General features: G+C 41.8%; 2 protein-coding genes across 2 annotated transcripts in view; one reads left to right on the plus strand and one right to left on the minus strand.

Annotated features, from left to right (window-relative positions):
• CFAP97 (cilia and flagella associated protein 97) overlaps nt 1–10502 on the plus strand; it is a 36016-nt gene extending 25514 nt beyond the window's left edge. Inside the window, exons 5-6 of the mRNA XM_075149231.1 lie at nt 7780–7930; nt 8612–10502. Of these exons, the coding sequence (XP_075005332.1) occupies nt 7780–7930; nt 8612–8739 (279 nt within the window). The 3' untranslated portion in view covers nt 8740–10502. The remainder of the gene's footprint in view (nt 1–7779; nt 7931–8611) is intronic.
• A 6748-nt stretch (nt 10503–17250) lies between these two features.
• SLC25A4 (solute carrier family 25 member 4) lies at nt 17251–20299 on the minus strand. Its single transcript, XM_075149232.1, has 4 exons — nt 19930–20299; nt 19135–19621; nt 18456–18596; nt 17251–18102 (listed from the first exon to the last, which is right to left on the minus strand). Exons 1-4 carry the CDS (start codon nt 20209–20211, stop codon nt 17945–17947), a joined length of 1068 nt encoding a protein of 355 aa, XP_075005333.1. The 5' UTR covers nt 20212–20299; the 3' UTR covers nt 17251–17944.
• Nucleotides 20300–26843: the final 6544 nt, after the last annotated feature.

Below are 26843 nucleotides of genomic sequence, written 5' to 3' on the forward strand. Positions count from 1 at the left end.
CAAGTGATGCAAATGAAAACAATTGCTCACCACCAACCAACCGATGCCCAGCCAGTCCCTGAGCAGCATCACCCCTGCCAACCTTCCCCCTAGTTTTATTGCTGAGCATGACATCATATGGTGTGGGATATCCCTTTGGTCAGTTGGGGTCAGCTGTCCCAGCTGTGTCCCCTCCCAACTTCTTGTGCACCCCCAGCCTACTCGCTGGTGGGGTGGGGTGAGAAGCAGAAAAGGCCTTGACTCCGTGCAAGCACTGCTCAGCAATAAAGAAAACATCTTTGTATTATCAACACTGTTTTCAGCACAAATCCAAAACATAGCCCCATACTAGCTACTATGAAGAAAATAAACTGTATCCCAGCCAAAACCAGCACACCTATTCAGGAAAATCTGTTAGGTTTTACTTCTTCCAGCTTTCAGACATCTAGATCATTAAAACTTTCTCAAAGTAGGAAACTTTCTCCCCAGCTTCACTAGACTACAGTTGACCAAAAGAACATTATACTTTATACACTGAAAGAATTTGGCATAAATACTTGTTAAAGATGTGTGATATTTCTCATTGTCTGGGAAAGAAATGTTTTTAGGCTTCAGTGGTTTTAGGTTGGTAGGAGGGCTTTCTTCATGTGTTGTGGGGTTGGGGTTTTTTGTTGTTTTTTGCTTATTTAAAACATTGAAAGCAGGACTTGCTCTTCTACATGAACCTTGATAGTAAGGCAGTGGGGAGGAAGTGCTGTGTCAGTCACTTATGATCGAATAGTAATATGCTGTACTACATAACAATAGATGATTACTGTAATAATAATGTATATAATGTTTTACAATTCACTTCTGTTTACTTAAAGCCACAAACCTTTTCTCTTTTAATATATTGCAATACTTTGTCCAAGAATGTCTTGACTTTGCAACTTTGCATCAAAAATTCAGCAAACCTAAACACATAGAGTCCTTTCACTGTTTTAGTACGAGTTAGAGATTAATAGTGGCTGCTTGTAATCTGAGAAATAATATCCTTCATTTACTTACTCATTTATGCCTTAGTTGTTGTTGTCAGCAACATGAGTGGACATGTTTGACATCAGAATCATTCTGTAGAATTTATGTTAGGACATCATGCTATTTTAGACTATAAAAACATTTGCTTTATTCTTTTCCCCAAACTCAGGATGATACATTCTGCTCTTCTTTTCGGAAGAGTGATTCATCAGTACAGCTTTTATGTTTTGTTTTACATTGCCATCATTTTTGAGCAATTTTGTTTACTTTTTTATTCTGTTTGGAGTGTATGTGCACCTAGAGCATCACCGTTGTAACATAGTGATTTTGCTAATACTACTTTTTGGGATGACAAGTATGACATGCTTTTCTCAGAGACTGTAAATGAAAGAGCTGCCCTATTCTGCCCACTGATGAGGTTTTTTTGCTTTATATAGCTAAAAGTGTGTGCTTTATGAACTTGCTGTTTTCTTCTGGTCAGCAGCTTTCACTTTTGTAGATTGAAGAGCTGGAATTCCATGGAACTTTCTTATCAATCTTTCTTCCATTACTTGACAGGAATTTTTTTTATTATACAAGACCTGAGGTACTGCATACAGGATATGCTGCCTGGTATACCTTAGTGAAATGTTTGTTGGAGAAGGATGCAGGGTTTTGTAAATAATTCAAGAGTAGACATCTACAACAGTAGTCTGTGCAGGTTGTCAAATAGTTTTGATGCAGAGATTTATTTATTTTTTCCCTGTTGGATTACAGCTTTTATAATTTTTTGTCCTGAGGTTAACACCTTGTGTAGGGAAAATTTTCACTTGTTCCACTAGAACATTCTTGGAGTAATGCCTACGTTTACTGTTAATCAGAAAGACAGCTTGATTTCTGGTGCAGGCATTTGGCCTCAGAGGTGATGCAGGGAAAGTAATTCAAATATTAGGAAATTACAGGGGAATCTAAGTGGTTTGGTGCTCTCTAGCTTTGTGAAAGGGTGCAAGGAGGTACAGGGAATATATGTTGCTCCCACAGACTCTGCTAGAAAGAGCTATGATGGAATAAAAAGGCATTGCTCTGAAGAACAGTAGTTATAAGGTAGCGATTAGCAATTTATGGAAAAAGCACAATTAGCAAAATAGATTGCTGTTAAAATTAATGTCAGAATTTTGTACTTGCTGCTTTTGACTGTGTGCTTTCGTAAGTGGAACCTGCTTTTCATTGCTTATCTGAGCTGGCAAGACCAGAGTGTGTCTCTTGCCGATAGAGGATGCTGCTGATTCAGAAAACATTCTAGTCTTGTGTTTGAAGATACTCTCAACCTCGTCTCCTCTCCAGTGGAAAGGGACCTAAGTGTGACTGATGTGTTACTTTTTTCCCATGTCTGCATATATGTGTCTCTATCTGTATTGACATATTAATCATTATTCCTGCCAGTATGAATAAGATACTCACCTTCATAGACCGGACACTACACACCATTTAAACTTTTAATGGTTTATTGTGTGATGCAAAAATCTATACTGGTATATACAGGTAAGTATTTGGGGACCTTGAAATGCAGATTTGCAGCCACCACACCATTTTTCAGTCACTTAATCTAAACTTAGAAGTCATTTGTATCTGTGTGTTTTCTGTCAGGTTTTTTTCATCATTTTTATTAATTCTGACTAGGATTTAGGTGTTAGATGACTTTAGTGAGCTAAGCTGCTGTGTTCAGCCAAGTTCCTAGGGAACAAGTGACCTTTTGAGTTCACACTGGACGATCTCAACAGGTACGGGACAGCAGCTCTCAATCCTTAGATCAAGGGGTATGAGGGTGTTCTCCTTTTTTTGTGGATATTTGGTCTTCCCACACATCCCTGTGCGTTCTTGCTATCCCATGCTGTTATGACTCATGGCACATAACTCTCTATGTTGTTCATTCCGCCACCTCATACTCCCCCAAAATGTACCCTAAGGCCCAACAGATCCAACTCTGATCCCAGTTCCAGTATAGCCACCCTCCCACACAAATTAAAAAAATCACCTATTGTGTTTCTCTGCAAGGGCTGTCTTTCTTTTTTCATCTACTTGGTTCCTCAAGTTGTCTGTGCTGTAGATGTCGTTAATGCTTCTCCCCACCACTTGCTCTAGTCATTGTGGCCTCTACCAGCACAAAGATCCTTCAGCCAAACTGTTTGCTTTCTCTTGCAGTCTGGGCTGCCTTTGTCTTGCTGGAAAACCTGAACCTACTTTAGAAGTGCAAGTACTGTACTGCTATAAATGAATGTATATTCATTTGTCTCCGCTTGATTTAATGGTACTGATGGGCTGTGGTAATTGGGTGGGGAGAAAAGGGCAAGGGAGGCAGAGTGCCTCTGGCCATCCCCCTAACTGGCTGCCACCGCATACAAAGAATATACCTTATCTTGAGCCACAGCCTTCAGTCCTGTGCTGCACTGCACCTGCCCTGCCATCTGTGTCATGCCACAACCAGGGAGATAACTTCTAGGCATGGAAAGAAACAGGAGAGGGAGGGCACTGGACCATCAGGGTTGTGCCTGGGCATCTTGTACTTTCCTCCCTCGATGTATTCTGCATTGCTTTTTCTCTGCCTTCCCTTTGTCCCATCCCCAAGGACCACCCCCGAGTCTGAAAGCATCAAGCCTCAGATGCTGCATACTTATGTGGTTGTAGAAAGACTACCAAGGTTGCTTGGCCTTACTGGTCTCAGTCTGGAGGAGAAAGCTGTAGGGAATTCAGTTGTGAAAGAGAATGTACTCTTCTGGGTCTTAAGAAGTCAGAAATATATGTGTTGTGTTGGTGGCTCCTTAGAAACTCAAGCGCACAGGGTTTTATAAGGTATTTTCACTTACTGGGTTCAAAGCCATTTTATGTCAAGACTAAAGACAAAACGTTGGCAGTTCCTGAGATTACAAAGTGCAATGCAAAAAAAAAAAAAAAGATGCTTCTATGTCTCTCTCATCAGGGGAAGCTATCAGGATGTGGGATTGGCACGCAGATGTGCCTGGCTAAAATATACTGCAATACAGTGCAAATGTAGTGCAGTTCTGTGATCATAGTATTTAGGCTATAGGCTCTTTGTGGTCAGATTTTTTTGTGGTCTGCTGGTTCCTGACCCAGACTCGAGATTCCTGAACACTGCTGTGGTAATTATAATAAAGACTGACTAATTGACAGGTTCAAGGAAAGTTTTGGTTATTTTGCACACTGCTCAATTTTGTGGGATTTTTTTATTTTTGTACTCTTAGCCTACTTTCTTTGTGGTGATGCCAGCCACACGTAAACTTGATAGTTGTTCAGTTAAAAAGACTTTTCTGAAACTTGAAGAACTTCAGAGTTTTTTGACATTTAGACTTTGACAAGTTAGAGCTAATTAATGCAACTGGCAATTGAAGAAAATTACAAATACTTATATTGGTAAGAACAGAAGCATGTCCTTGAATGCACTGTTATCTATTTCCCCTTCCCCCACCTGGACTCTGCAAAGGGACAGTGTGGTCACTAACATCAGTGACATTAGAGGAGGCATAATATAAATAAATTTGAACAGCTGTCAAGGCACACTAGTCAGCTGTTTAGGATTCAAAGGAGGTGAAACTAAAGCCTTCATGCATTTAAAAAGCAAAGTAAAACAAGAAAAAGTAGCATTTTTTTACCTTCTCTCTGAACTCAGTTTAGGAGTGCTGCATTTTCAGTGGTGTTTTCTTTCTTTTTCAACATAGCTGCAGAAAAGTGTGTATTGATTCCCCCCTCCTTTTTCTTTTTCCTTTTTCTAACCGAGAGCATTAGAATTAGGTTTAGTGCTCTCCTGGTATGCCCCAAGTTGAATTAGCAGCATTTATCTTGGCCCATTGTATAGCAGCAATCTTTTGATACAGTGTCAGCTTCCTTTGTTCTCCAGTTATTGGCAATCTGACATTTCCTTCTGTCATTGACAATATGTATTTTAGTGTTTTTATAGATACTAATCTATGTCCAGATGCCTAGATTTATAAAGGATTATCCTATTTCTAGAAGCTAATCATGCAGGAACACCTTCTGTGATTTTTTTCTTTTTTTTTTAATAATTATTATTCTACTTTTATTGTAAACTCAGTATTATAATAAAGTAAAAGAAGATGGGGGAAATAGAAGCCTTGGGAGGCTTTTGCCAAGCTGGGAGATCATCAATGATATGATATTACATATGTATTGAGCTTGAATCAAGAGCTCTGAGGAACTACATTGTGATTTAGAGCAACTAATGACATTCCTGCCACTAGTTAATTATTTATTCCTTAAATCTGATCAGGAACATGTGTTTGGTTCTGAACACCTGGATTATGTATGTGATCTGATTCTTTGGTCACTAAGATCAATGATGAAATTTCTATTCACTTTAGTGGTGCAGGATTAAGGCTCCAGAGATTTAGCACTTCAAAAGAACAAGGAAGGTGGCAGTGTTCTTCAGTCCATTTCTCAAAACGAGAACATAATGAAAGAATTAGTAGATTTATATGTATAATTGAAATAGAACATTTGTTCAAGGTACTTGTGCCATTGTACAAGGTAGTTCCTTGGTTAAGGACCTCAAGATTTTAGGGTTGGTAATAAAAACATAAGAATCGGATTAGTTCCAGGTTACAGATTTAGTAGGTCAGGACTGCCATTTCAATATGTTGATGAATTCACTTTTGCATGCAGCAGGCCGTTGTCCAAACTGCAAAATTCACAACCACAAATAGCACGTAAGTTAACGTGCCCTTGGTACAATTCGCAGCAGAGGGCAAGCGAACCACAGGAGCTATTCTCTCATTCTCTAGAGGAGCTTTTCTTAGAGCGCTTCTGCACCACAGAATCTATATCTGCTCTTTCCATAGCTCAGGACTGTATCAAGTCCAGTGTTAACCTGTTCAAAAAGTAATGTTTTAGTACTGAGAGGTCTCTTTTTTTTTTTTTTTTTTGCTTTAGTAATGGGGACTTGATACTTGTCAAAATACAGGCATAAAAGCAAAAGCAGAGAATTGTATTTAAACTAGAATAAAGCGGGCATATGTAAATATTGTATGTTCAGAATCAAGCTTGAAATTAGTGCAGTGTTAAGGTATGCAATTTCTATGAGGCTGTTACAGTTGGAGAGCAGGCTTGAAACATGCTCGACTCGCATAGGGAGGTCACTTCTACAGTTTACCCAATCCATTTGTGATTGAACTGAATGTATTGAGAGCTTCCATTTTTAATATTGAAGGTACATAAGTGATCTCTGCAAGTCTAAATGTATGAGGTTGTGTTAGGAGATGCGGATGAAATTGTGAGTAAAATGTTGGATATAACGTTTAGAGACAAGTCTACGATTTCATGTTCTGCAACTGGCTTTACTGAAGAGCTATTTCTAGCTGAAGTCCTTCCTTTGACTTTTGCTTACTTAGGTATTTCCACTTGATGATGAACTGACTGGCAGTTGATGCAAGCACTTGTGACACATTATGTCTGAGCCAAAATCACTTGTCCTTTCTCCCTTGTGCACTCTGTGCAGGTTTCCAGTGCCCATGCATGAACTACCGAGACTTTGTAGATTCCTATTACAGCTAGACAATGACAACTGACGTCCTGTGAATACTATACTATTTTCTAAGTCACTTTCTGTAATTTTTTTTTATTCTTCTTTAATTAATAAATAAAAAATCAGTACCTGATTGGGAGTGGGAAAGAATGATCGTTTCATACAAAGTGCAATTTAATGGCTATACAGACAGATTCTTGACTTCTGCTGTGTAAGTATGCGTCTAAACAATACATCCTTATTAACAGAGGTATTTTTAGTACTTTGGAGACTTGTATAATCGCAGTTTGCATTGTCTGTCATTGATAGGATGCATGTCATAACCCTGACCAGCAATGGTTTTGTCATTGCCAAATGTTTGTAGGCCATCAAATGAGTTGAAATTAGTTACCGGAGGGAATGTATAGATCTATGCAAGGCAAGCACTGGAGGCGAAATATATTAAAAATGTGAAGTTGTTAATTGGAAGTTGTATGTAGCTGAGTACTTCCAAATTTGTCCTGCCATCAGGTTCTTTTTTTAGATTATGGAAATTTCTTAATCCTGTTTCAAGTAGAAGTAGTTATGCAGAATGGGAAACTGTCTGTATCTTACAAATACTATGTAAGTAGCTGTCCTAATTTAATGCTTGCTGCATGATTGCCAGTGTTAATTTCAACAAGAGGAAATGATGTCTATAACAATAATTTCAACTAGAATCTCTTAAAATTACATTATGGATAAAACAAATAGTGTCTAGTGCATGTTTGTGCTTTCCTTTTGACATTACTTTCACAGAATTGAGGTCAGTAATTCTCTCTGTGATATAAAATGGTCTAAGTATGTTTGCAAAGCAAAGATTAAAAAAAAAAACAACTTCTTATCCTTCCAGAAATTTAGAAGAGAGGAGTAACCAAAGGTAGGATTAGAAGAGTGCAGCCCATCTTTCCACCTCCTTTACTATTGCCAAACAGATGTGTTGTTTCAAGTTATAAAGTACAGAGAACTATGGGGTACTAAAGATGTTCTCAACATAGAATTGATGATATGTAAGGGACACTTACTATTTGTGTCATCTTCTAACACGGAGAAAAGAATTGAATGTGAGCAGAATAGCCTATGCTGGTCACCAGTGGAGGAGTTCGTGTTGTGCAGTGCTAAAAATTTGGGGTTGTTTTGCAGTTCAAATAAAAACCAATTTCTGAATGTTTGTTTTGTAGCTTCTTGTTCATCCTTTCTCTTTCTTGATGATATCTTTCTTCAATATTAAGGCTTTCCTGAAAAGACTGGAAGCAGTGAAACCAACAGCTGGTATGAAGCGTTCTGAACAATTGATGGACTATCAGCGCCAGATGAGTTATCTAAATTCTTCACCATCTGTACGAAGAGGAAAATCTGCTTTCAGCCAGCTTAGTCCTTCCAGTAAGTACTTTGAAGTTGCAGATTCTTGCATTTCTTTGCATGTGTTTATTTTTCTATAATTCAGAATTCTGAAACACTTACTGCTAACAATAGCAAATAAGTTCCTTTCTCTGTCTTCCTTAGATTGATCATTTGTCACACAGAAATCATTAAAGTGATTTTTTTAATCATACCAAAAGTGTGATGACCATATGAATTGTTTACGTACCATCCTAAATTTCTAATAACTTATCTTGTTAATCATCTTTCCCAAGAAGGTAAAAAAAATCACTGTTGTAAAGAAATATTTCTCATTTTGCCAGTGCCCTTTATTGAAAGAAGAAAAGGAAAAAAAAACAACACACAAACCCCAAAGAAGTTTCAAATTCTCATTCAGAAAATGTAAATCTCTTGATATTAGCCTTGTTTCTCTTAGAAATTTGTCTGTAATACTTGGAAGTAGACCATGTGTCTCCATAGATAAGGTTAAAGAACCACAGCACTATGGCATAGGCTTGAATTCTTTGTCCTGACCATTTACAAACAACGTGTAACATTTTGAGTTTGTATTCAACTTACTGTGATTTGTTTTTTTTTCTGGAAACTATGGTAATGAGTGTTGCAGCACTAATATAGCCTGAAGTCTTCTGTTGTACTGAGCGTAAGCATTCTCGCTATTTTTTTGTGTGTGTGTGTTAACAGGAGGCACTTCAAGAGCATCCACTGTACCAAGTACAATGAGCCAGAGGAACGAAAAACCCGTGTCTGATTCAGCCAGTGGGGCATTACAGAGACCTAAACCCAGTAATGTTCGTGCTGCTTGGTTATAAGTGCATTCTTTGCCTCGCATTCTGAGATGATCCTCAGACTTCTATTTTTAGTGGTTTTGTAAATTCTATGTGCAAAAATATTTTCTGCATTGTTCAGTGATGAAAATGCATTGCATATGATATAATTGCTTATAAAATGGTTTTAAGTGAACACTTTCACTTCAGTCAGTGTTTTCCATGACAGGAAGAACTTATGAAAGAGAAGGAGGTATTTAAACAGACAAGTTAAATAGAAAATGCTAATTATTATTTTTTCTCAAATCATAAGTGGAATTTGTATCCATACCATGGAAGGACACAATTGCTGCACTATAGGCACAAGATGTAAAGAAAATATTTAAAATAATAATATTTAAAAATAATTGTATTAAACTTATAAGCATATGCTTAATTCCTAGATGTCCTTGCTTTTCATCCTGGCTTTATGTAAGCCTTTTGAACTTTGTGGGTCATGTTCCTATGGCTGAAAGAGTCTTCTTTTTACAGCAGCATGAAGGGGTGAAAAGCAGATTGTGTATTCCTGCATGGTTAGCTAGAATACTGAGGCTGCAGAAGATGTTCTGCCACTCTTGCACTCCAGGTGTTGAATGTTTGTTTTGTACTCAAGGCTGTGTCTCTTCCAGATTTAAAAGAATTTTGGAAATTGTATTGGGACCTTTGCATAGGGAAGAAGCATCTGATGCTATTTGAACAAGAGTAAAGGCTGAAGTGAACAACAGTTTCAGATTCAGTCTAAACAAGAGTAAGTTTTAGCTACTTCTCAAGCTAGAGAATACTAAGCAAGGGAAATATTTCATGGCCCTGCTTTTGCAGGTCTTTGCCCTTCTTGGTGGGGAGATATGAACTTGAGCTGCAGAAGACTTGAACATCTGATTTTGAGAGCGACTACTAACTAGGATTTAAAAAAAAAAAAAGACAGCAGAAAACAGAAAATCTTGTTATGCTTCTTAACCTGTTTTTTAATGTCATGTTCATACCAAATATTTGTAATAGTGTCAGATAAGCTTCAGTAGCAACATCCATTTACAAGGGGAGCAAAATTTAATGGAATTGGTAATCGCAAATAGTAGGTGGTATGTTTTATTTCTATACTTAAAGGCAAACTTTCAGTGAGCTTATTTTGTAGGACTGTGGTCTTATAAAGAGCATAAATTGTGATGCCACTATCCATGGATATTGCAGCTTCCCAGGAGAGATAGAGGAAATCTCTTCGTATTATGCATAAAGAAAAAAAGCGGTATTCAGTAATGCTGCGTCTTAGCCCCGTGAAACGGAAAGTCTATTATTCTTTGCTCGTGCTTGCATGAGGGCTTAAGCTTTCAGGTATTCTGCATTGTAACAGACTTTTTACTAGGTCCTGTGTGATAGTTTGGAGGAGCTTCTGCAGCTGGACCTGTGGATCAAATTTAGCTGTTTGACAATATTTGAACTTTGAACTTTAAGCAGCATTGTGGCAAACAGATTTTTATTGCAATTGTTATTCATTGGTAGGGACTGTAAGGAGTTTTTTGCATAGTGCTGCTGTATTTATTTGTACTATTGTGCTAATAAAATTATTCACTATTTAAAGATTTTTGTCCTTGAATGTAAATATCAGGGTCACAGTTTAAATACTTTTGAATGTTCGTATGATAGGGTTTTTTTCTGTGAAGGAATTCACAAAATGGATTACTTTTAATCGCTTCATCTTATTTTATTTAACTTTGGTATGAAAGACTGTCAATTTTGTATGTCACTTTTGTAAATCATAAATATTTAACATGAATTGTTTGTCATTGCACTGGCTTATTTCAGAATTTTGTCATTGGTATTAAAGTGCAAAGGAGGTCATGGGAGAAGTGTTTTGTACTACTTGTAGTGGAGGAAAATGCAAAGAGTATTCATTGATACACTTTATCTGTTAGTGACTTTGGTGTGGGTTTTTTAAAATAAGCCATATTGATAGGTCTTCATTAAGTTAGATAATCTCATCAAGATTTTTACAGCAAAAAATCCTGTTTCTAATAGACTTGTTTTCTGTCTTTTTTGTAAGCTGCCACTTTATGTTCTCTTCTACTTCCTTCTTTTTTTTTTTTTCTTTTCACCTCCTCCAGAAGATCTCCTTGAAAAAAGTGCAAGCTGCTTTGCTGCTTCCTTAAGGTGAACTGCCACAGTGGTTTGACATACCGTTTCAGGTAGGAGCCAATCTCCCTGCTGAAGTGACAGGACTGCCAGTTTGGGTGACAGCACTGGTGTATTGATGTCACTACTATGAGAAATGGACTCGGATGCCTCTGTCATGTTTTTGCTCTGGAAGTGTCCCTGCCTCATTGTGAGCTCCGTTTCTTCCAGGATAGAGTTCTGCTGTGAAGTCTTTCTACAATACAAGGTCTTAAAGAAGGCCCTAGTTCGGACCATTGACTATATGAGAAGAACAGGGAGTGATGATGCATCCTTGTCCAGATAGGTGACGTGTAAAGGGCATTTTCCCAAGCAGACCACTGAATCCTTTAGAACTCAGTTTTAATCCCAGCGAACCTGAGAGACTCAAGCTAATTTGGAAGAATCACAAGAGGCCACTCCTTCTATCAGATTGCTTCTACTCTTTACTGAATATCCTGAGGCATCTCTGCTGTCATCCTGCCACACAGATGAGGGTTTGTCTGATTGTCATAAATCAAATGGCTGGCTGGATTTATATGTCATCTGTGATGTATGTAGACTTTACATTGAACTGTATTTTCCTGCTTGTCATTGAATGAGTTTCAGGATAAGCCCCCGTAAAAAGCCTGAGACGCTTCTTCCTTCTAACAGGTCACCATTAACATTTTTATCCCAGTTCTTGGGCTTTTCCTTGTTCTCCATGGTCAATAGACAAAAATAACTTAAAATCATAGAATCATTAAGGTTGGAAAAGACCTCTAGGATCGTCGAGTCCAACCGTCAACCTAACACCACCATGCCACTACACCATGTCCCTAAGCGCCTCATCTACATCTCTTTTAAATACTTCCAGGGATGGTGACTCAACCACTTCCCTGGGCAGCCTGTTCCGAGGCCTGACCACTCTTTCAGTAAAGAAATTTTTCCTAATGTCCAATCTAAACCTCCCTTGGCCCACCTTGAGGCCATTTCCTCTCGTCCTCTCGCTAGTTACTTGGGAGAAGAGACCAACACCCACCTCGCTACAACCTCCTTTCAGGTAGTTGTAGAGCGCGATGAGGTCTCCCCTCAGCCTCCTCTTCTCCAGGCTAAACAACCCCAGTTCCCTCAGCCGCTCCCCATAAGGCTTGTGCTCCAGGCCCTTCACCAGCTTCATTGCCCTTCTCTGGACATGCTCCAGCACCTCCATGTCCTTGTAGTGAGGGGCCCAAAACGGAACACAGGATTCGAGGTGCGGCCTCACCAGGGCCGAGTACAGGGGCACGATCACCTCCCTGCTCCTGCTGGCCACACTATTTCTGATACAGGCCAGGATGCCATTGGCCTTCTTGGCCACCTGGGCACACTGCCGGCTCATGTTCAGCCGGCTGTCGACCAGCACCCCCAGGTCCTTTTCCTCTGGGCAGCTTTCCAGCCACTCTTCCCCAAGCCTGTAGCGTTGCATGGGGTTGTTGTGGCCGAAGTGCAGGACCCGGCACTTGGCCTTGTTGAACCTCATACAGTTGGCCTCGGGCCATCGATCCAGCCTGTCCAGGTCCCTCTGCAGAGCCTTCCTACCCTCCAGCAGATCAACACTCCCGCCCAGCTTGGTGTCGTCTGCAAACTTACTGAGGGAGCACTCGATCCCCTCGTCCAGATCATTGATAAAGATATTGAACAGGACCAGCCCCAATACTGAGCCCTGGGGAACACCGCTCGTGACCGGCCGCCAACTGGATTTCACTCCGTTCACCACAACTCTCTGGGCTCGGCTGTCCAGCCAGTTTTTCACCCAGCAAAGAGTGCACCTGTCTAGGCCGTGAGCCGCCAGCTTCTCTAGGAGAATGCTGTGGGAGACAGTGTCAAAGGCTTTACTTCCTGCCTTCCCAACCAGGGCAGCTCATTGACTCATCTCCCAGATGAGAGCTTGTGGTTTTTTCTGGAGCACAGTCTGCACATCGGTGCGATTGAGATGAAGGCAATGACTTACATCAAGCCTTCTAGCTGCACAGTCATGACCGTTATATGCAGGGGGTGGTGAATACACAGTGATATATAAACAAGCCAAATGGTGAGGGAGAAGAAAAGGCTCCTTCAGTACCAAAGTGGTGTATCTTATTGTCTGCGTTTCGGCTGGGATAGAGTTCATTTTCTTCCTAGAAGCTGGTATAGTGCTATGTTTTGAATTTAGCATGAGAAGAATGTTGATAACACACAGATGTTTTAGTTGTTGCTAAGTAGTGCTTACACTAGTCAAGGACTTTTCAGCTTCGCATGCCCTGCCAGCATGAAGCTGGGAGGGGGCACAGCCAGGACAGCTGACCCAAATTGGCCAAAGGGGTATTCCATACCATATGATGTCATGCTCAGCATATAAGGCTGGGCGAAGAAGAAGGAAGGGGGGGACGTTCGGAGTGATGGCGTTTGTCTTCCCATGTAACCATTACATGTGATGGAGCCCTGCTTTCCTGGAGATGGCTGAACACCTGCCTGCTGATGGGAAGTAGTGAATGAATTCCGTGTTTTGCTTTGCTTGCATGCATGGCTTTTGCTTTACCTATGAAACTGCTTTTATCTCAAACCCTTTGAGCCCCATGTTGGCACCAAAAACCAGTATGAACCCAGTACACTGAGTACATCTTTGTGGTGTTTACCTGCTCAAAGTCTTGAGCAAAATACTGGATGAACCATGTCATTGTCACCTGATGAATGAGGAAATACAGAGCTCCATGTGGAGCCATCTTCCAGGACTGAAATTATGTTAAGGTCATCCTGTTTCAGATATTGGCAGGGACTGCTAATGCTTGTGATACAGATCTGGTTTGTCGTCAGGATGCATGGTTCTAATACCTTGTCAAGAAAGCTCCTATATGTTTCCTGGTAACTCTCTCCTGGCCAAGATGAGACAAGATTTGGCAACATTGATCCTTGTAGCTCTCACTTCTGGTTCCAGGATCACCTGTGTTATTCACTACAGAGTCCTAAAATGCCATGCTCCATTATTTTTGTTTTGGGCTCCGATTGTGTAGAAAAATCGTAGTTCTCTCCGCTGTATAATATGTGGTCAGAGCTTGGAACAAAAATGACAGGTCTCAGTTCTCCCCACATACGACTCTTAGGACTAGAACATGCTATTGAAAGATTTTTCTGGTTTAAAGTGAGAGGGACTTCACAAGGGGAACATAGGTGGCTGAGATTTGCCACCCGGGGCATGATGCTTCTTTCCCTGACATCCTAGGTTGGCTAGTGGGACTCTTCTTGTCCAGCTGAGATTATCCAATAACTGTAACTGTGTATCCCTGCAGATGGAGTGTTGTTCTGTTTTTTTTACAACTTTGCAAGGTTTTTTCCTTCTGCTATGCTTCTCACCATGTCTTAAACTCTTCCCTTTGGCTTTTAAAGAACGGATGGCTGCTTCTTCCATGACAAGTGTAGGGCACAGAGTGGAGGTTATCACCTTCAGAAAGGTTGGGAAGATTCTGTTATAGATTCTCCCCCTCCCACTCTCTGCAGTAGGCTATGCTCTCTAGAGATAGGTTTATCTTTCAGACCCACCTGAAGTTCCGAACTTCATCTCATCCAAAAGATCAGTATCCCTCAGTTCCCTCTCCCAGGTAGTGTCCTGTCAGAGCTGGGCAGTACAGTATATGCTGCATGGTAGGTGGGCTTTGTCTTTCTGTATTAGCAGGATCTATTACCAGGCTATTCAGGGCAGGTTTCCCAGTGTTCAAGTGTGAGATACAAGGGAATAATGGTTTTGATGCAGGCTTTTGCCTGCATAGTTTGTCTGTGACTAACTATTGCAAAGGTGCAAAAGGATTGGGGCAGTGGTATCAATTGTCTGTGACAACCGAAGTTCATTTGACTGGAGTTCAGATAGCAATTGGAGACTATCATCTGTAGAGTCTTCTATTTTTCAGCTTTGCAGAGCTGATGGCTGGATTTTAGGTTACACTTTCAGCAAGCGTTATGCTGAGTGCCACCGACTCAGTGCAGAGCTGCTTTCAGGTGAATGGTTATTTCATTGACAGTTTAGAACTCTTACCCAAAGAATCTTTATGGAGACTACTACCTGGAATCTGCCACAGGGTATGCATGTGCATAAGCATTCAAGCAGAAATAAGGAGCCGTTTACCTGTAAGTATTTTCCGTATGTATTATTTCATGTATTGTCTCTTCCCCCAGTGGAATTTTCCTGCGTTGATACTCCTCACTCTTCTTTTTAATAGCCTTTGCTCCTCCTTTGGTTTTTGCCTTTTTCTTTTTTTTTTTTCTGGAATATATTAACTTCTTTCATTTATGTTCATCTGAACTTTCTTTTGCTTCGTCTTAATTCTTTTATTGCTCATTCACACATACACTTCCCCCCAGGGTTTGGTATCTCTGCGCATGACAATCTGTCATTGTCTCTGGTATCTTTGTAGCCAACTTAGACCTCTTCTAAAACATCCAAATGCCATGTGCAACCTTGTCAGCGAGGTAAATGTGAAATGAATAGTTGCAGTGTGTTAGCAGGCTTCTCATAAGGAACCACTAGGAATGTGTGAGGAAGGGGAAAAGGAAGAGAAAGGGCAGAAGCAGGCAGGTAAAGCTTTTAACTGACACTACTGCAATAAGCACTTTGAAAGAGTAGAAAGATTTTCTTTACAAACTTATGGTTCAACAGGTTGCAACCTTGGTTATGTACTACTGGGAAGAAAACAGACCAGGTATCTAGAAAAGAAAGTGTCTAAGATAGTGACCATGAAAGAAGGGAGATGAAACAATCATCAGGCCAGGCTGAAAGAGACACTATCTTCATGAGACAAAAAGTAATTAAATTTAGGTAATTTGAAAATAGACTATCACTTTTGGACCAATTTTTTCCCAAATGCTTCAGTTCTTCAGGTGGATAGACATTACTTCCAGATACTGTTTTAGTAGCTTGTACCTGCCTTCAGGGAGAACGGAGCTGCTGGTCTGAATCTGTAGCAGACACACACAGCCCATCATACTAAGTGACAGAGAGCTAGGACTACCTGCATCTGACAATAAATTAATTTCAAATATATGAAAGGGATAACTGGAAGCCAAAGCACAGAACTTGGAATTGATCAAAACGTGAATCTCTTAGCTCTCCATTTACTGCTACTCACAAAACTGGTTGATCCACAGTTCTCATCTGCGTACTCCATTACGAAAATCATAGAATAAGCGTGCTCCCAATCCATGAGAGTAACTGGATAGTTCTGTGGTAGTCACATGCAATGCTAACCAAGATAGTGACCACAGATACATTCTTTTTGGGAGACTTCTTCCATTTATACTCCAGAGTAATCTATTTTCACAGAGCAAGAGATAATACTCTCTGCATCAGCTTGCTTTTGCGTACTGAATTGCTCCAGCTTTCACACAAGCAATGCTGTGAGACCAAGTGTCAGGGAAAGGCAGCTTACAGCAGTGACTGTACCTGCAAGAATGTCCCATCCTGGGCAGTAATAACCCCTTCACTAGAGCAATACTGTTCACTCATCGATTCTACTAGCCCAGGCATCATCTACGCTGCAGTTTATATTCAATGGGGAAATTGCCAGCTGTGTAAGTAACTAGTCAGCCTTTTACCTTCAAGTACAGCTAGTGCAATTCCAACATCTATGTTTCCACAGTTTTTTTTCACCTAGGGCACTAGAAATGACAGGCATTTCAGAATTTTTATCAAAAATCCACGAGGGCACCTTACTCCTATATATGAAGAAGCAAAAGATGCAGCTGAAATAAAAGCCGAGTATTACTTGCTTAGTCTTACCCCTTTTCCTAGGCAGATACATAACAAACATTTGTTTGTATGTAGTCTAACTGAACCACTGAAATGAACACAACTCACTTTCCCTCCTTTGCCTAATTAGGGAGCCTATTCTTCAGTCAGTTCATAACCATGCAGCATCTGAAGTTTAAAAACTCTGTGTTGAGCATGTGCTGATCTCACTGGTAATTAATAGCTCAAGTTGTTAATAATGGTGTAGTTGGAAGTATAGTTTTTAAAATAACTTAACTCTGAAGTATTCCATTCTAGAATACTTTTTCAAGTAAAATAAGCAGCAATGACTTCACTATCAAATGAAGACACACTTACTTCAAAGTTAAGGATAATATAAATGAATTATCAAAGCAGCTGAGACTATAGGATAGTTATCTGTAAGACAACTGGCTGCAGTACCCTCAAACTGAATCCACTTGGTTTTGCTATTGTAGAACTATTAATAACCATTCCACCTACCTAAAGCTCTGTTGAAAAACTTTGAAGAGGCTTAGGCAGTACCAGACAATCACTAATAGTGTGCTGATTAGCACATCACCTTAAAGGACATGTACTTGTAATATGTTCAGTGTACTGAAAACAAGAGGGAAAAGTTCATTAATATATTAATTTATTTCATGATTTCAGTTTCAGTTCAATTGAACATCAGAACAGACAACTTTTTGCTTTGTGAAGATACAGGGAGTTACTGCAACACTGTATTTCCATATTGTACAAAGTATGTTTGAAAAAATCAGATTATGGTTTCAACCATATGATTGTGTAATTTGTCAGTGAAGGGGCTGCAGTTAGGAACTCAGCCTGGTGCTTTAGTATAGTTTATATTTTCAGACATGCTTTTCACTTAATATATTAAAAAAACCACAGCTTTAGAAGAAAACATGATTTTAATTTATGTTACAAATGTCATCATGCTGTTGGGTAGCTAGAGACATCACTTAGTACAATAGGTGTTTCTGAAGATCTCATTCTATTAAGAGTTCACAATATTAGATTTTAAACTAGGTATAGACCTAAGTCTTGTCTCTAGACAAAATGTATTACCTGAAATTTGAAGTATAATATATACACAGGTTCCAATACAAATGTTGGAGCAATTTTCATACAAAATGTAACTGTGATGTAGTGGACAATTTTTAAATTAATGCATCCTCATCTCAACCAGATATCTTAGTCATAAATTTTATTCTGTTTCCCTAGGAAATATTTTGTTGTCCATTACATCACAATAAGATATTTTTAAAAAAGCTGATTGAGAACAATTGAACTACATTAGGATGTTAAGTTTTAGACATATTTCTTGATTTCATCATAAAGTACTAATACAAAAGCTCCGCCCATGCCTCTCAACACATTCGACCAGGCACCTTTGAAGAACGCTTTGGATCCTTCATCTTTAGCTATCTTCTTCCAGCAATCAATTGTGCCCTTGTACATAATATCAGCTGTGGAAATAGACATAAAGGTCAGAAGGCTTGAAGTTATACAGCAAGTCTGTTTCAACTTTCATATATGTAAAACAACAAGGAATAAGCAAACTATAGCCAAGAATTTAAAATTAAGTAATCAATTCATGGACAGTAATTTTAATTCTTCATATGGAAATCAAAACAAATCAACTCTCAGCCTCTTAAGTGAACATGAAAAATAACCAGCTATGTGTTTCCCATAGGATTTTTAAGGATTCCAGTAAGGTCATTAGTTTTCCATAAGATAAAAAATACCCAGCATCTCCCATCATATCACAATGAAGAGATACTTTCTGCTGCCAGAACACCGTAGGAGCACTTATTCTTACCTCCCTTTCGGCCAGACTGCATCATCATCCTACGTCGCACAGTATCAAAAGGGTACGAAACCAGCCCTGCTACTGCAGTGACAGTCTGGGCAATCATCCAGCTCACTACGATGTGCACATTCTTTGGATCAGGCAACATACCTACCATCAAGAACAAATGAGCAGAGTCAGTACAGAGGCAAAGGGTTGTGGGAAAGATGGCTGTGGAAGGAACAATCACCCACTGACCCCAGGAGTCACTCAATCAAGTCAACTCAATCAAGCCTGCAACTTCTCCCTTCATCCATATTTGACTATTAACAGGTACTATGAGTAAAACAAGTTTACAGGACTGTTGGATTTTGGGATCCAAGGCCTCTTTATGCTCCCTGACTAAAAGGTCTCTCCTGCAGAACCCTCCCAGGTTTGTGTCATGAGGTGCAATAAGTAACAAGCTACCATACAAGCTGATCTGTACAAGCCTTAAGACAGAGAAAGAATCTGGAAAGTGTCTGAAAACACACTGCAAACCCAAGGCTTCTGCTCAGAGCAGCAAATTGAGGGAGACAGGAATGCACTTCAGAAACACCTGTGCGTATTCTAGCACTGGTGCCAAGCCAAGCTCTGCTTGTCCTTGTACTGCCAAGTGCCTTTATTGGATGGATCTTCCCTTGCAGTCACTTCTCCATGCACTTCTTACCCTTGGCCGTGTCGTAAACCCCAAAATAGGCTGCTCTGTAGATGATGATGCCCTGAACAGACACACTGAATCCTTGGTACAGGCCCTTCAAGCCATCAGACTTGAAGATCTTGATGATGCAGTCACCCAGCCCAGTGAACTCCCTCTCGGTGGCTCCTTTGCCCACATCAGCCGCCAGCCGGGTCCTGGCGAAATCCAGCGGGTAGACAAAGCAGAGGGAAGTGGCTCCCGCGGCGCCCCCAGACGCCAGGTTCCCCGCAAAGTAGCGCCAGAACTGCTTGTGCCTGTCCACTCCCCCCAAGAAGATCTGCTTGTACTTGTCCTTGAAGGCGAAGTTGAGGGCCTGGGTGGGGAAGTACCGGATGACATTGGCCAGGTTGCCTCTCCAGAAGGAGATGATGCCTTGCTCCTTGGGGATGCGGACTATGCAGTCGATGATGCCCTTGTACTGCTTCTCCGCCGTGATCTGTTTGCTGGCATGCTGGACCTGTACGGAGGAGAAGGAGGAGGGGTGGGAGGGTAGAGAGAGGGACACTGCAGGGGTGACCCCGCACGACGGCCCGTTGAAGGGCAGGGACGGGGCCTGCCCCGCCGCCTGGCCCGGCTCCCGCTCCCCCGAGGCGGTGCTGAAGAGCCCAGGCAGCTCCCGCGTAACCGGAGCCGGCCAAACTCCTTCCCATATTTAGTCACGCCGGCCGGCGTCCGCCCGCCGCGCCGGCACCCACCTGTGGCTCAGCCCCGTCGGGCTCCCGCCGCCAGCGGGACCACCGCCGCCGACCCCCACCGCCTCCTCACCTGCAGCAGCAACTTCACTCTCTCGATGGGGGCGACAGCTGTCTTGGAGATGGCGGCAGCGACCCCGCCTGCCAAAAAGTCCTTGAGGAAGCTGAGCGCTTGGTCACCCATGCTGGGAGCCGGTCCAACACCCCCTGCCCGGAGAGAGCCCACGAGCCGCGCACCTCCCCACCCGGCCGCCCCCGCGCACCGCCGGCCAAATAGCCCGCGGCCCCGCGCCGCCCCTCTTATACGCCGCGGCCTCTCGCGATAGGAGGAGGTGTCCCCCCGGGGCACGGACATTGGCTGGGAGCCCCCCGAGCCCGCCCCCGTCGGGGGGCGCGGGGCCGCGCCGCCATGTTCTCCTGGAGAGATCGCGAGGGCCACTGGGCTCGGGACGTTTAAAGGGCAAATTAAAGTTATCTGGTCGCTGTGGGGAACGCTATGTCAGAGCATGTGCCTGCTGTATTAATAGCTCCCGGGAGGCACAGGAGGGGACTAAGGAAGCTGGCAGGAGTACCTCAGGCGTCATTAACTGTTTCGTGCAGGCCGGAGGCTGGCGCTGTGGGCTGAAAGCTTGCTCAGAGAGGTCTGGATGCGACAACCGGTCAACTTGTTGACTGAAGTCAACTCGAAGAGGCAAGAGTGCTCTAAGCCTTGACTTCACTTGCATGGATTCACACCATGAAGGGTGAGGGGGACGTGAATGCTGGGCAGGCGCTCTGGTGTGGATGTCGTGCCCTACAACAAAGGTCACTGGGGATGCATAGTCGACTTGGAAGGTGGTGCAATGGTACAATGTTCATGAGCGTTGGTAACTAGAAATGGACTAGACCCCTCTGAGTCAAGGACAAAGAGAGCTGCTTCATGTTTGATACACTGTGTGAACTTGCAGGCTTTGAGGTCTTTAAATACCCCAGCATGCTCCAGGACCTGGCTTTCATGAGGAGGAGACAACATGCCTTCCTGCATTGTACCCTCATTTTAACCCTGCAAGGTCAGACCCTCACAAGAGTCGTGGTCAGTCCCCTCTGAAGAGAGAGGGAGGGGAAGGGACTCCGGGAAGCACATGCCCAGGCATGCTTAAGTTGCTTGACTCACACCAGATCCGAAAAAAGATTAAAGCTGTAGGGAAGCCCTGCCTTCCTTTTGTGTCTGATTGTTAGGGAAATGTTTGAGTCTCAAATGAAGTTTACATGGCTTCCTCACTAGTTTCCCTGTTTCTCATCCGTTCTTTCTGGCTGACCCCCATGAGAAAGCACGAGCTTATCGTTCACTGTTGAGTGACTTTGTTGCGTGGAATAGTTACTGAAAGCCAGTGCAGCAAGTTGTAGATGCATACCTAGGAGTTTGCCTTAAAAAGTCATTAAGATGTGCCCCTAGGACAATGTTATACTGAGGAACACAGAGGGTATCGGGGTCTGCTTTGATTTGGTAATATGGTATCAATACTGGAAATAGGATTCATCTTAATGTGGGTGCTAAAAGATTGGCATTTCCACGAAGAGACATTCTCTGCAGGACAGCAAATCTCTTGTCACTGACGTGTTTGTTAGCACGAGTCAATGAGACTGTAAATTTGATCTCCCATCTCTCTTGCCCTCTGCTGCTCTTACGTCTGTTGAGGTAGAGGTCTCTTCTCATGAACCTCAGCTCTGGGAAGCGGACGACAGCTTTAACTTCCAGGAGCACCCTTTGCACCTTGGCCATCCTGAGCAGATGGAGGCTTTCCCCAGCTTTTAAGAAAGGGGAAGAGAGCTCCCCTGAAGAGACCTTTTCCTCGAGCAGGACCAAAAGCAGGTGCAAGCAGGAATCATAGGGAATCCCTAGAATTAGACTGAGTTGAGGGGAGTATTGTTAAATGTGTGTACCCTTGACCTTTTCTTTTTCTTCCTCATACTTTGCTCACCAAGTCTGATGTCTCCTCTTTTCACAGGAAAGTAAATATCCCGTTTAATGTTTCAGGGCTTCTACTGCTGATTTCATACAGACCTGTGGGATGATGGTGCTCACAGTTGCTGCCTGATTGTCCAGACTGATAAGGTCTTCTGAGTGTGTGCACTCAGGTGTCAGCTAGTGCCCCGCTGACTGGTGAGTGAGAGGTGGGAGAGTGGCAGTGGGATGCTACTGGGGAGGGAAGGGAGTGTGGAGCCTGGAGTGAGACTATGGTGGGGGGGTCTGGCCTGAAATGGTCTTTTGGCTGCCCCTCCCCCACTGTCTTTGGTTTAGCTCATTTAAATGGATTTTTTTTTAAAAATGACATTTTTAGCTCATTTAAACTGCTTTTTTTTTAAATTACATCTTAATAAAATCTTTATCATAAGAATTACAGTTAGTTTTTGAAGTTATTGTTGTGCATAATCATCCCACCCCACAGAGGCTCTTTGGTTTAATAGGTATTTCTGTAGCAGTAATACTGTTTACCCATGACTGCCAGGATTTAAAGAAAGCAGTGCATAGAAAGTGAATAGCCACTTTTTCTGCTTCTGCTTTCCCTTCCCTGAGCCCAGATGTCTATTTCCAGGGAATACTCAGCTTCCAAACAGTTTTAACAAAAGCAGGGCTGGACCAGGACATGTGTCTGCTACTTCTTCATTTGTTTGATTTTTGCTCCAAATGCTTGTTTTGGATCTTTCCTATGTATGACAATGAGGCTTTTTATGCTACTTACTGTAGGAGTTCAAATGTATCCTGCAAGGAACTTACTGCTAACTCCACCAGTACCACCAAACTTAAGGAAAAGGATTTCCACTAGCTGGAAATGTCATTAAAAAAAAAAGTGAAAGGAACTTTGACTTTTCATACAGTTAGTTGGTGTTTGGTGTTCTATATTCAAAATAGTTACTGATACTTTTGTAGAGAAATAGTTAAAACAGTTCTGAAAACGCAAGTTTTTCTTTCTGAATCATTGAAAACCAGCTTTTAAGCCTCATTTTCCTTAGATCTTTGCAGCTTGGGAGGATTAGCTGGCTTTCTAGCCTGAGTTTGTGGGTGCTTTGTACTGCTGACATAGCATAAAGACACTGGAATTTGTTCCTAAAAATTCTGAGCTAAAAATAATAACCTAAATCTACATTTTCAAAAAAGACTAGTGACTGACTGCATTGTGCTTTGATGTGTGAATAACCAGCTTGGAACACTACAGGAGATCAACTTTTACAAAGTAGTGTGTACCCTTGTTTATTTGCATTTCCAAGACACTGGGAACCCTAGTCTTGAAGCTAGGCCAGACACAAAATAAAAAAGTTTTTCCTCAAAAGTCAGGAGTCTGACAGCAGACAGAAGGGGGAGCACAAGGAATCAGGCAGACCTTCCTGACCCCCAGCATAGACAGTGATGGGTAGACAGTGTATTGGCAAGATGCCAAGAAGAAATGTGTGGGTTTTTTCTAGGAAAGATTTGTAGGGTTGTAGTAAATTCTCCTTGTGTAAGGTTGGTTTATGTTTGTAGTCAGGAGGAGGAGAGTAAGAGGCCAAAGAAGCTAAATGAGGATGAGAGTTGAGGACAAATGACAGGGTTGATAGTGAGAAAGATGATCAAGAAGAAGGAGTGTGGGTTTTGAGTTTTGTCTTGGGCAGATATTAGTGAGTATTTTAGCTGAGTATAGGTGTTACCTGGCTTAGGAGCCTACACTGAGCTGGAGAGGAGGAGAACTGGATGGTAAGTGAAAGCAGCACATTGAGGAGGGAAGTGTTAGTGCTGGAAATAGCAGTGGGAGTCAACATAGGGTATGTTTGTTTATTAGAGCATGTCTGTAATGTGAGGACAAGGAGTTGGAGGAGGGTCAAAATTTCAGAAGAAAACTGAGGAAGTGGATGAAAATGGGTATGAAATAGACCAGAAGTTACATTGTAACAGGACAAGCATGGGGTGTAAAAGTAGGAAAGAAAAAATACCCACCATGTGACACAAGGACTCGACTTGCAGGAAGTGGACAGTAGTACCATATTAATATTTCATTTGGCAAGGATTTGTGCAGAAGATGTTCAGGAAGAGAGCATTTGAGAAGTGCATTAAAAGTGGTGAAAGGCAGCCAGGTCTTCAGTTAACTCGGAAAAGTAGGAGGAAATGTTAGCAAGATGGCACAACTGGAAGAGGAGACAATTAAATGGTTGTGGATGAAGTAAACCTGATTTTCCAACCAGGAAATTGAAGCTGAAGGCAGGCTGAGGTATGTGTTTGGCAACCGGACTTCATAATTCATGAAATAGGAGTGGAGAGTAAGAAACAGAGAGAATCTACAACCAAATGTGTGCTAGAGAAGAAAGATAAAGCAGGAGGAACAGGGCTGAGATTCGATGGGATTTTATCAGTCTGATGAAATGAAAATCATGGAAAGAGCAAATGAGAGGACATGAGGAAGGACATGGCAGGTGAGGGAGCAGGTCAGGGAGGAAGGATGGGACAACAGAGATCGGGGTAGAGCAATGATTGCTGCAGACCTCATCAAAGGAATGGCTCTTCCAGGGAGTAGAACCCTGAGTGAGGGGTGCAGGTGAAATGAACGGACTAGGGCAAGAGACATATGGGTGTCTGCTATAGGGTGTCAGCAAGGACATCAGCGTGAAGCTTAGAAATTTCATGAGGATGAGTGTGAGAAATTGTGAGGAAAGGCAGAGAGTCAGTTGAAATCACAGAGGAAGGCTGATAAGGAGGAGCTGGCTGGCTGGCTGACAATTCTTCAGAGGCGAAAAGAGCTGAGATATTGCTCAAAAGCAGATAAAAAGTGGTGGGGATAGTGAGGGCAGCCCCAGCGTGAGAGTAAGGGGTGGGATGGGATGAGAAACGGAGCTCTCTGTGAGAGATTGAAGCTGCAGAGGGAGAGTCAGACAAGGGAATCCAGAACCTGTGGACATTGAGATTTAATAGGCCTGTGGGAAAAATTTTAAGTATATCTTCCAGTGGTAGCAAGTGAAAAGAAGGAGGGGGAGTGGAATGGGCAGAAGGATAGAATGGCATGCAAGAAGGGCTGATTGAGCAATGGTAAAGTCTCAAGAGAGCGGGGATGGAGAGGTAGAGGTGTGGCAAATGTCACTAAAGGCAAAAAGGAGGCAGAGTAGGAGGTAGGACTCGGTGCCTCAGGTACGTTGTTTAAGAAACAAGAAGGAGCAGCTGAAGGAATAAAAAGGAAGAGAGAAAACCAGGCTAGGTGGGGAGGGAAAACTAGAAGAGTACAGAAATAAGTTGCAGCAAGAGGGCAGGGTGAGAGGTGTGGAGGAGTACCACACAAGCAGGATTAACCAGGTTTGACAGAGTCTCTCTAGGATGTGTGACTAGGCATGTTATACTTTTGACATTCCCTTTTGACTGAACTAGTAATGAAAGTATATGTGTTGACTGAATGTCTTCTGCCATGTTAAGGATTGCTCTGGTGAAAGCAACTAACCTAAGGTTAATAAATTTTTTCAATTTTCACTGTTTCATTGAGAGCGGGGATGGAGAGGTAGAGGTGTGGCAAATGTCACTAAAGGCAAAAAGGAGGCAGAGTAGGAGGTAGGACTCGGTGCCTCAGGTACGTTGTTTAAGAAACAAGAAGGAGCAGCTGAAGGAATAAAAAGGAAGAGAGAAAACCAGGCTAGGTGGGGAGGGAAAACTAGAAGAGTACAGAAATAAGTTGCAGCAAGAGGGCAGGGTGAGAGGTGTGGAGGAGTACCACACAAGCAGGATTAACCAGGTTTGACAGAGTCTCTCTAGGATGTGTGACTAGGCATGTTATACTTTTGACATTCCCTTTTGACTGAACTAGTAATGAAAGTATATGTGTTGACTGAATGTCTTCTGCCATGTTAAGGATTGCTCTGGTGAAAGCAACTAACCTAAGGTTAATAAATTTTTTCAATTTTCACTGTTTCATTGACTTCACTAGTGGCTGCTTTGAGGTAGTGGAGGAGAAGGCAAAGGTCACTGGAAAGAGCAGGGCATGAGGAGCCAGGGAGAAAGGAAACGAATCAAGCACTAATCCTACAGGATTTCATTCATCATCAGAGGTTTATTTCACACAGTTTTCAGAACCTCAGTTTCTTGTTTAATTCTGTTGCAGTATTAGGTATGACAAGACTGCTTTGAGCTAAACCAGTCAAGCACTAATTCCTGCTACACTAGTTGTCGGAAGAATTGAAATCACAATCTTTACTCTGAAATTAATTTCACTTCTCTGTAGGACTGTATAGTAAATACTTGGTACGCTGTAGACAGAATAACAATATTGCTAAGATTTAGAACTTAAGTAATTTTTCCTCATAGGTCTCAACATATCTTGAGAACAAAAATCATCTTTTATGTCACAGGTGTGCATTACAGTAAATAATTAATGGATGCTACAGGCTGTCATAAACATTTACAATACTCCAGAATGTCTATTCATTGTTTGATAATTAATGCATTCTTGCCACAAACATAACAGTACACGTTATAGTAACTCGTTAATTAGAGGCATTGTGGACAGTTTCCAACCTATGGATATAAGAAAATTAATGACCTGTTAGACTCCATAATAGTTGATATACTATTTATTAACTCTTTTTTGTTAAATATATTTTTGATATCAAGTATAACTCATTATCCTCAGGCTGTATTTTGGAAGAAAAGGCAAAGAAAAGTGAAGTGACTTGCTCAAGGTCATTCTGTCAGCATGTGGCAGAGCAAGGCATGAATGCAGGTTTCCTAGTTTTCCCAGATCTCTCTTGTACATGTTGTTTGTATGCATTTTTTCATTTCCCTCTTCACTTCTATTTTAAATAGCTCAGGACAACCAGCTAAAGTTGCAAATTGAGCCAGAAGCAGAGAGAGTTTTAGCAGCAGCCAGATCAGCTTGCTGTCCTAGTCTGGAACACAGCTTAGAGCTGAAGTGGATGAAGTAGGAATCTGCTCAAATGCATGTAAGTAGGTAGGTGGGGTAATGCACACCCTGAAATCAGGTTTTTGTATTTAAGTAA

This window comes from Calonectris borealis, chromosome 4, assembly GCF_964195595.1.
Source record: "Calonectris borealis chromosome 4, bCalBor7.hap1.2, whole genome shotgun sequence".
NCBI lineage: Eukaryota > Metazoa > Chordata > Aves > Procellariiformes > Procellariidae > Calonectris > Calonectris borealis.

Bases quoted from the DNA above. Each gene is read 5' to 3' on its own strand.
- SLC25A4 (XM_075149232.1), bottom strand. From the start codon at position 20,211: ATGTCCGTGCCCCGGGGGGACACCTCCTCCTATCGCGAGAGGCCGCGG. The intron at 19,622-19,929 runs GTGAGGAGGCGG...TCCTCCGTACAG, and splicing joins GAGTGAAGTTGCTGCTGCAG to GTCCAGCATGCCAGCAAACA. The intron at 18,103-18,455 runs GTAAGAATAAGT...CTATTTCCACAG, and splicing joins GCAGTCTGGCCGAAAGGGAG to CTGATATTATGTACAAGGGC.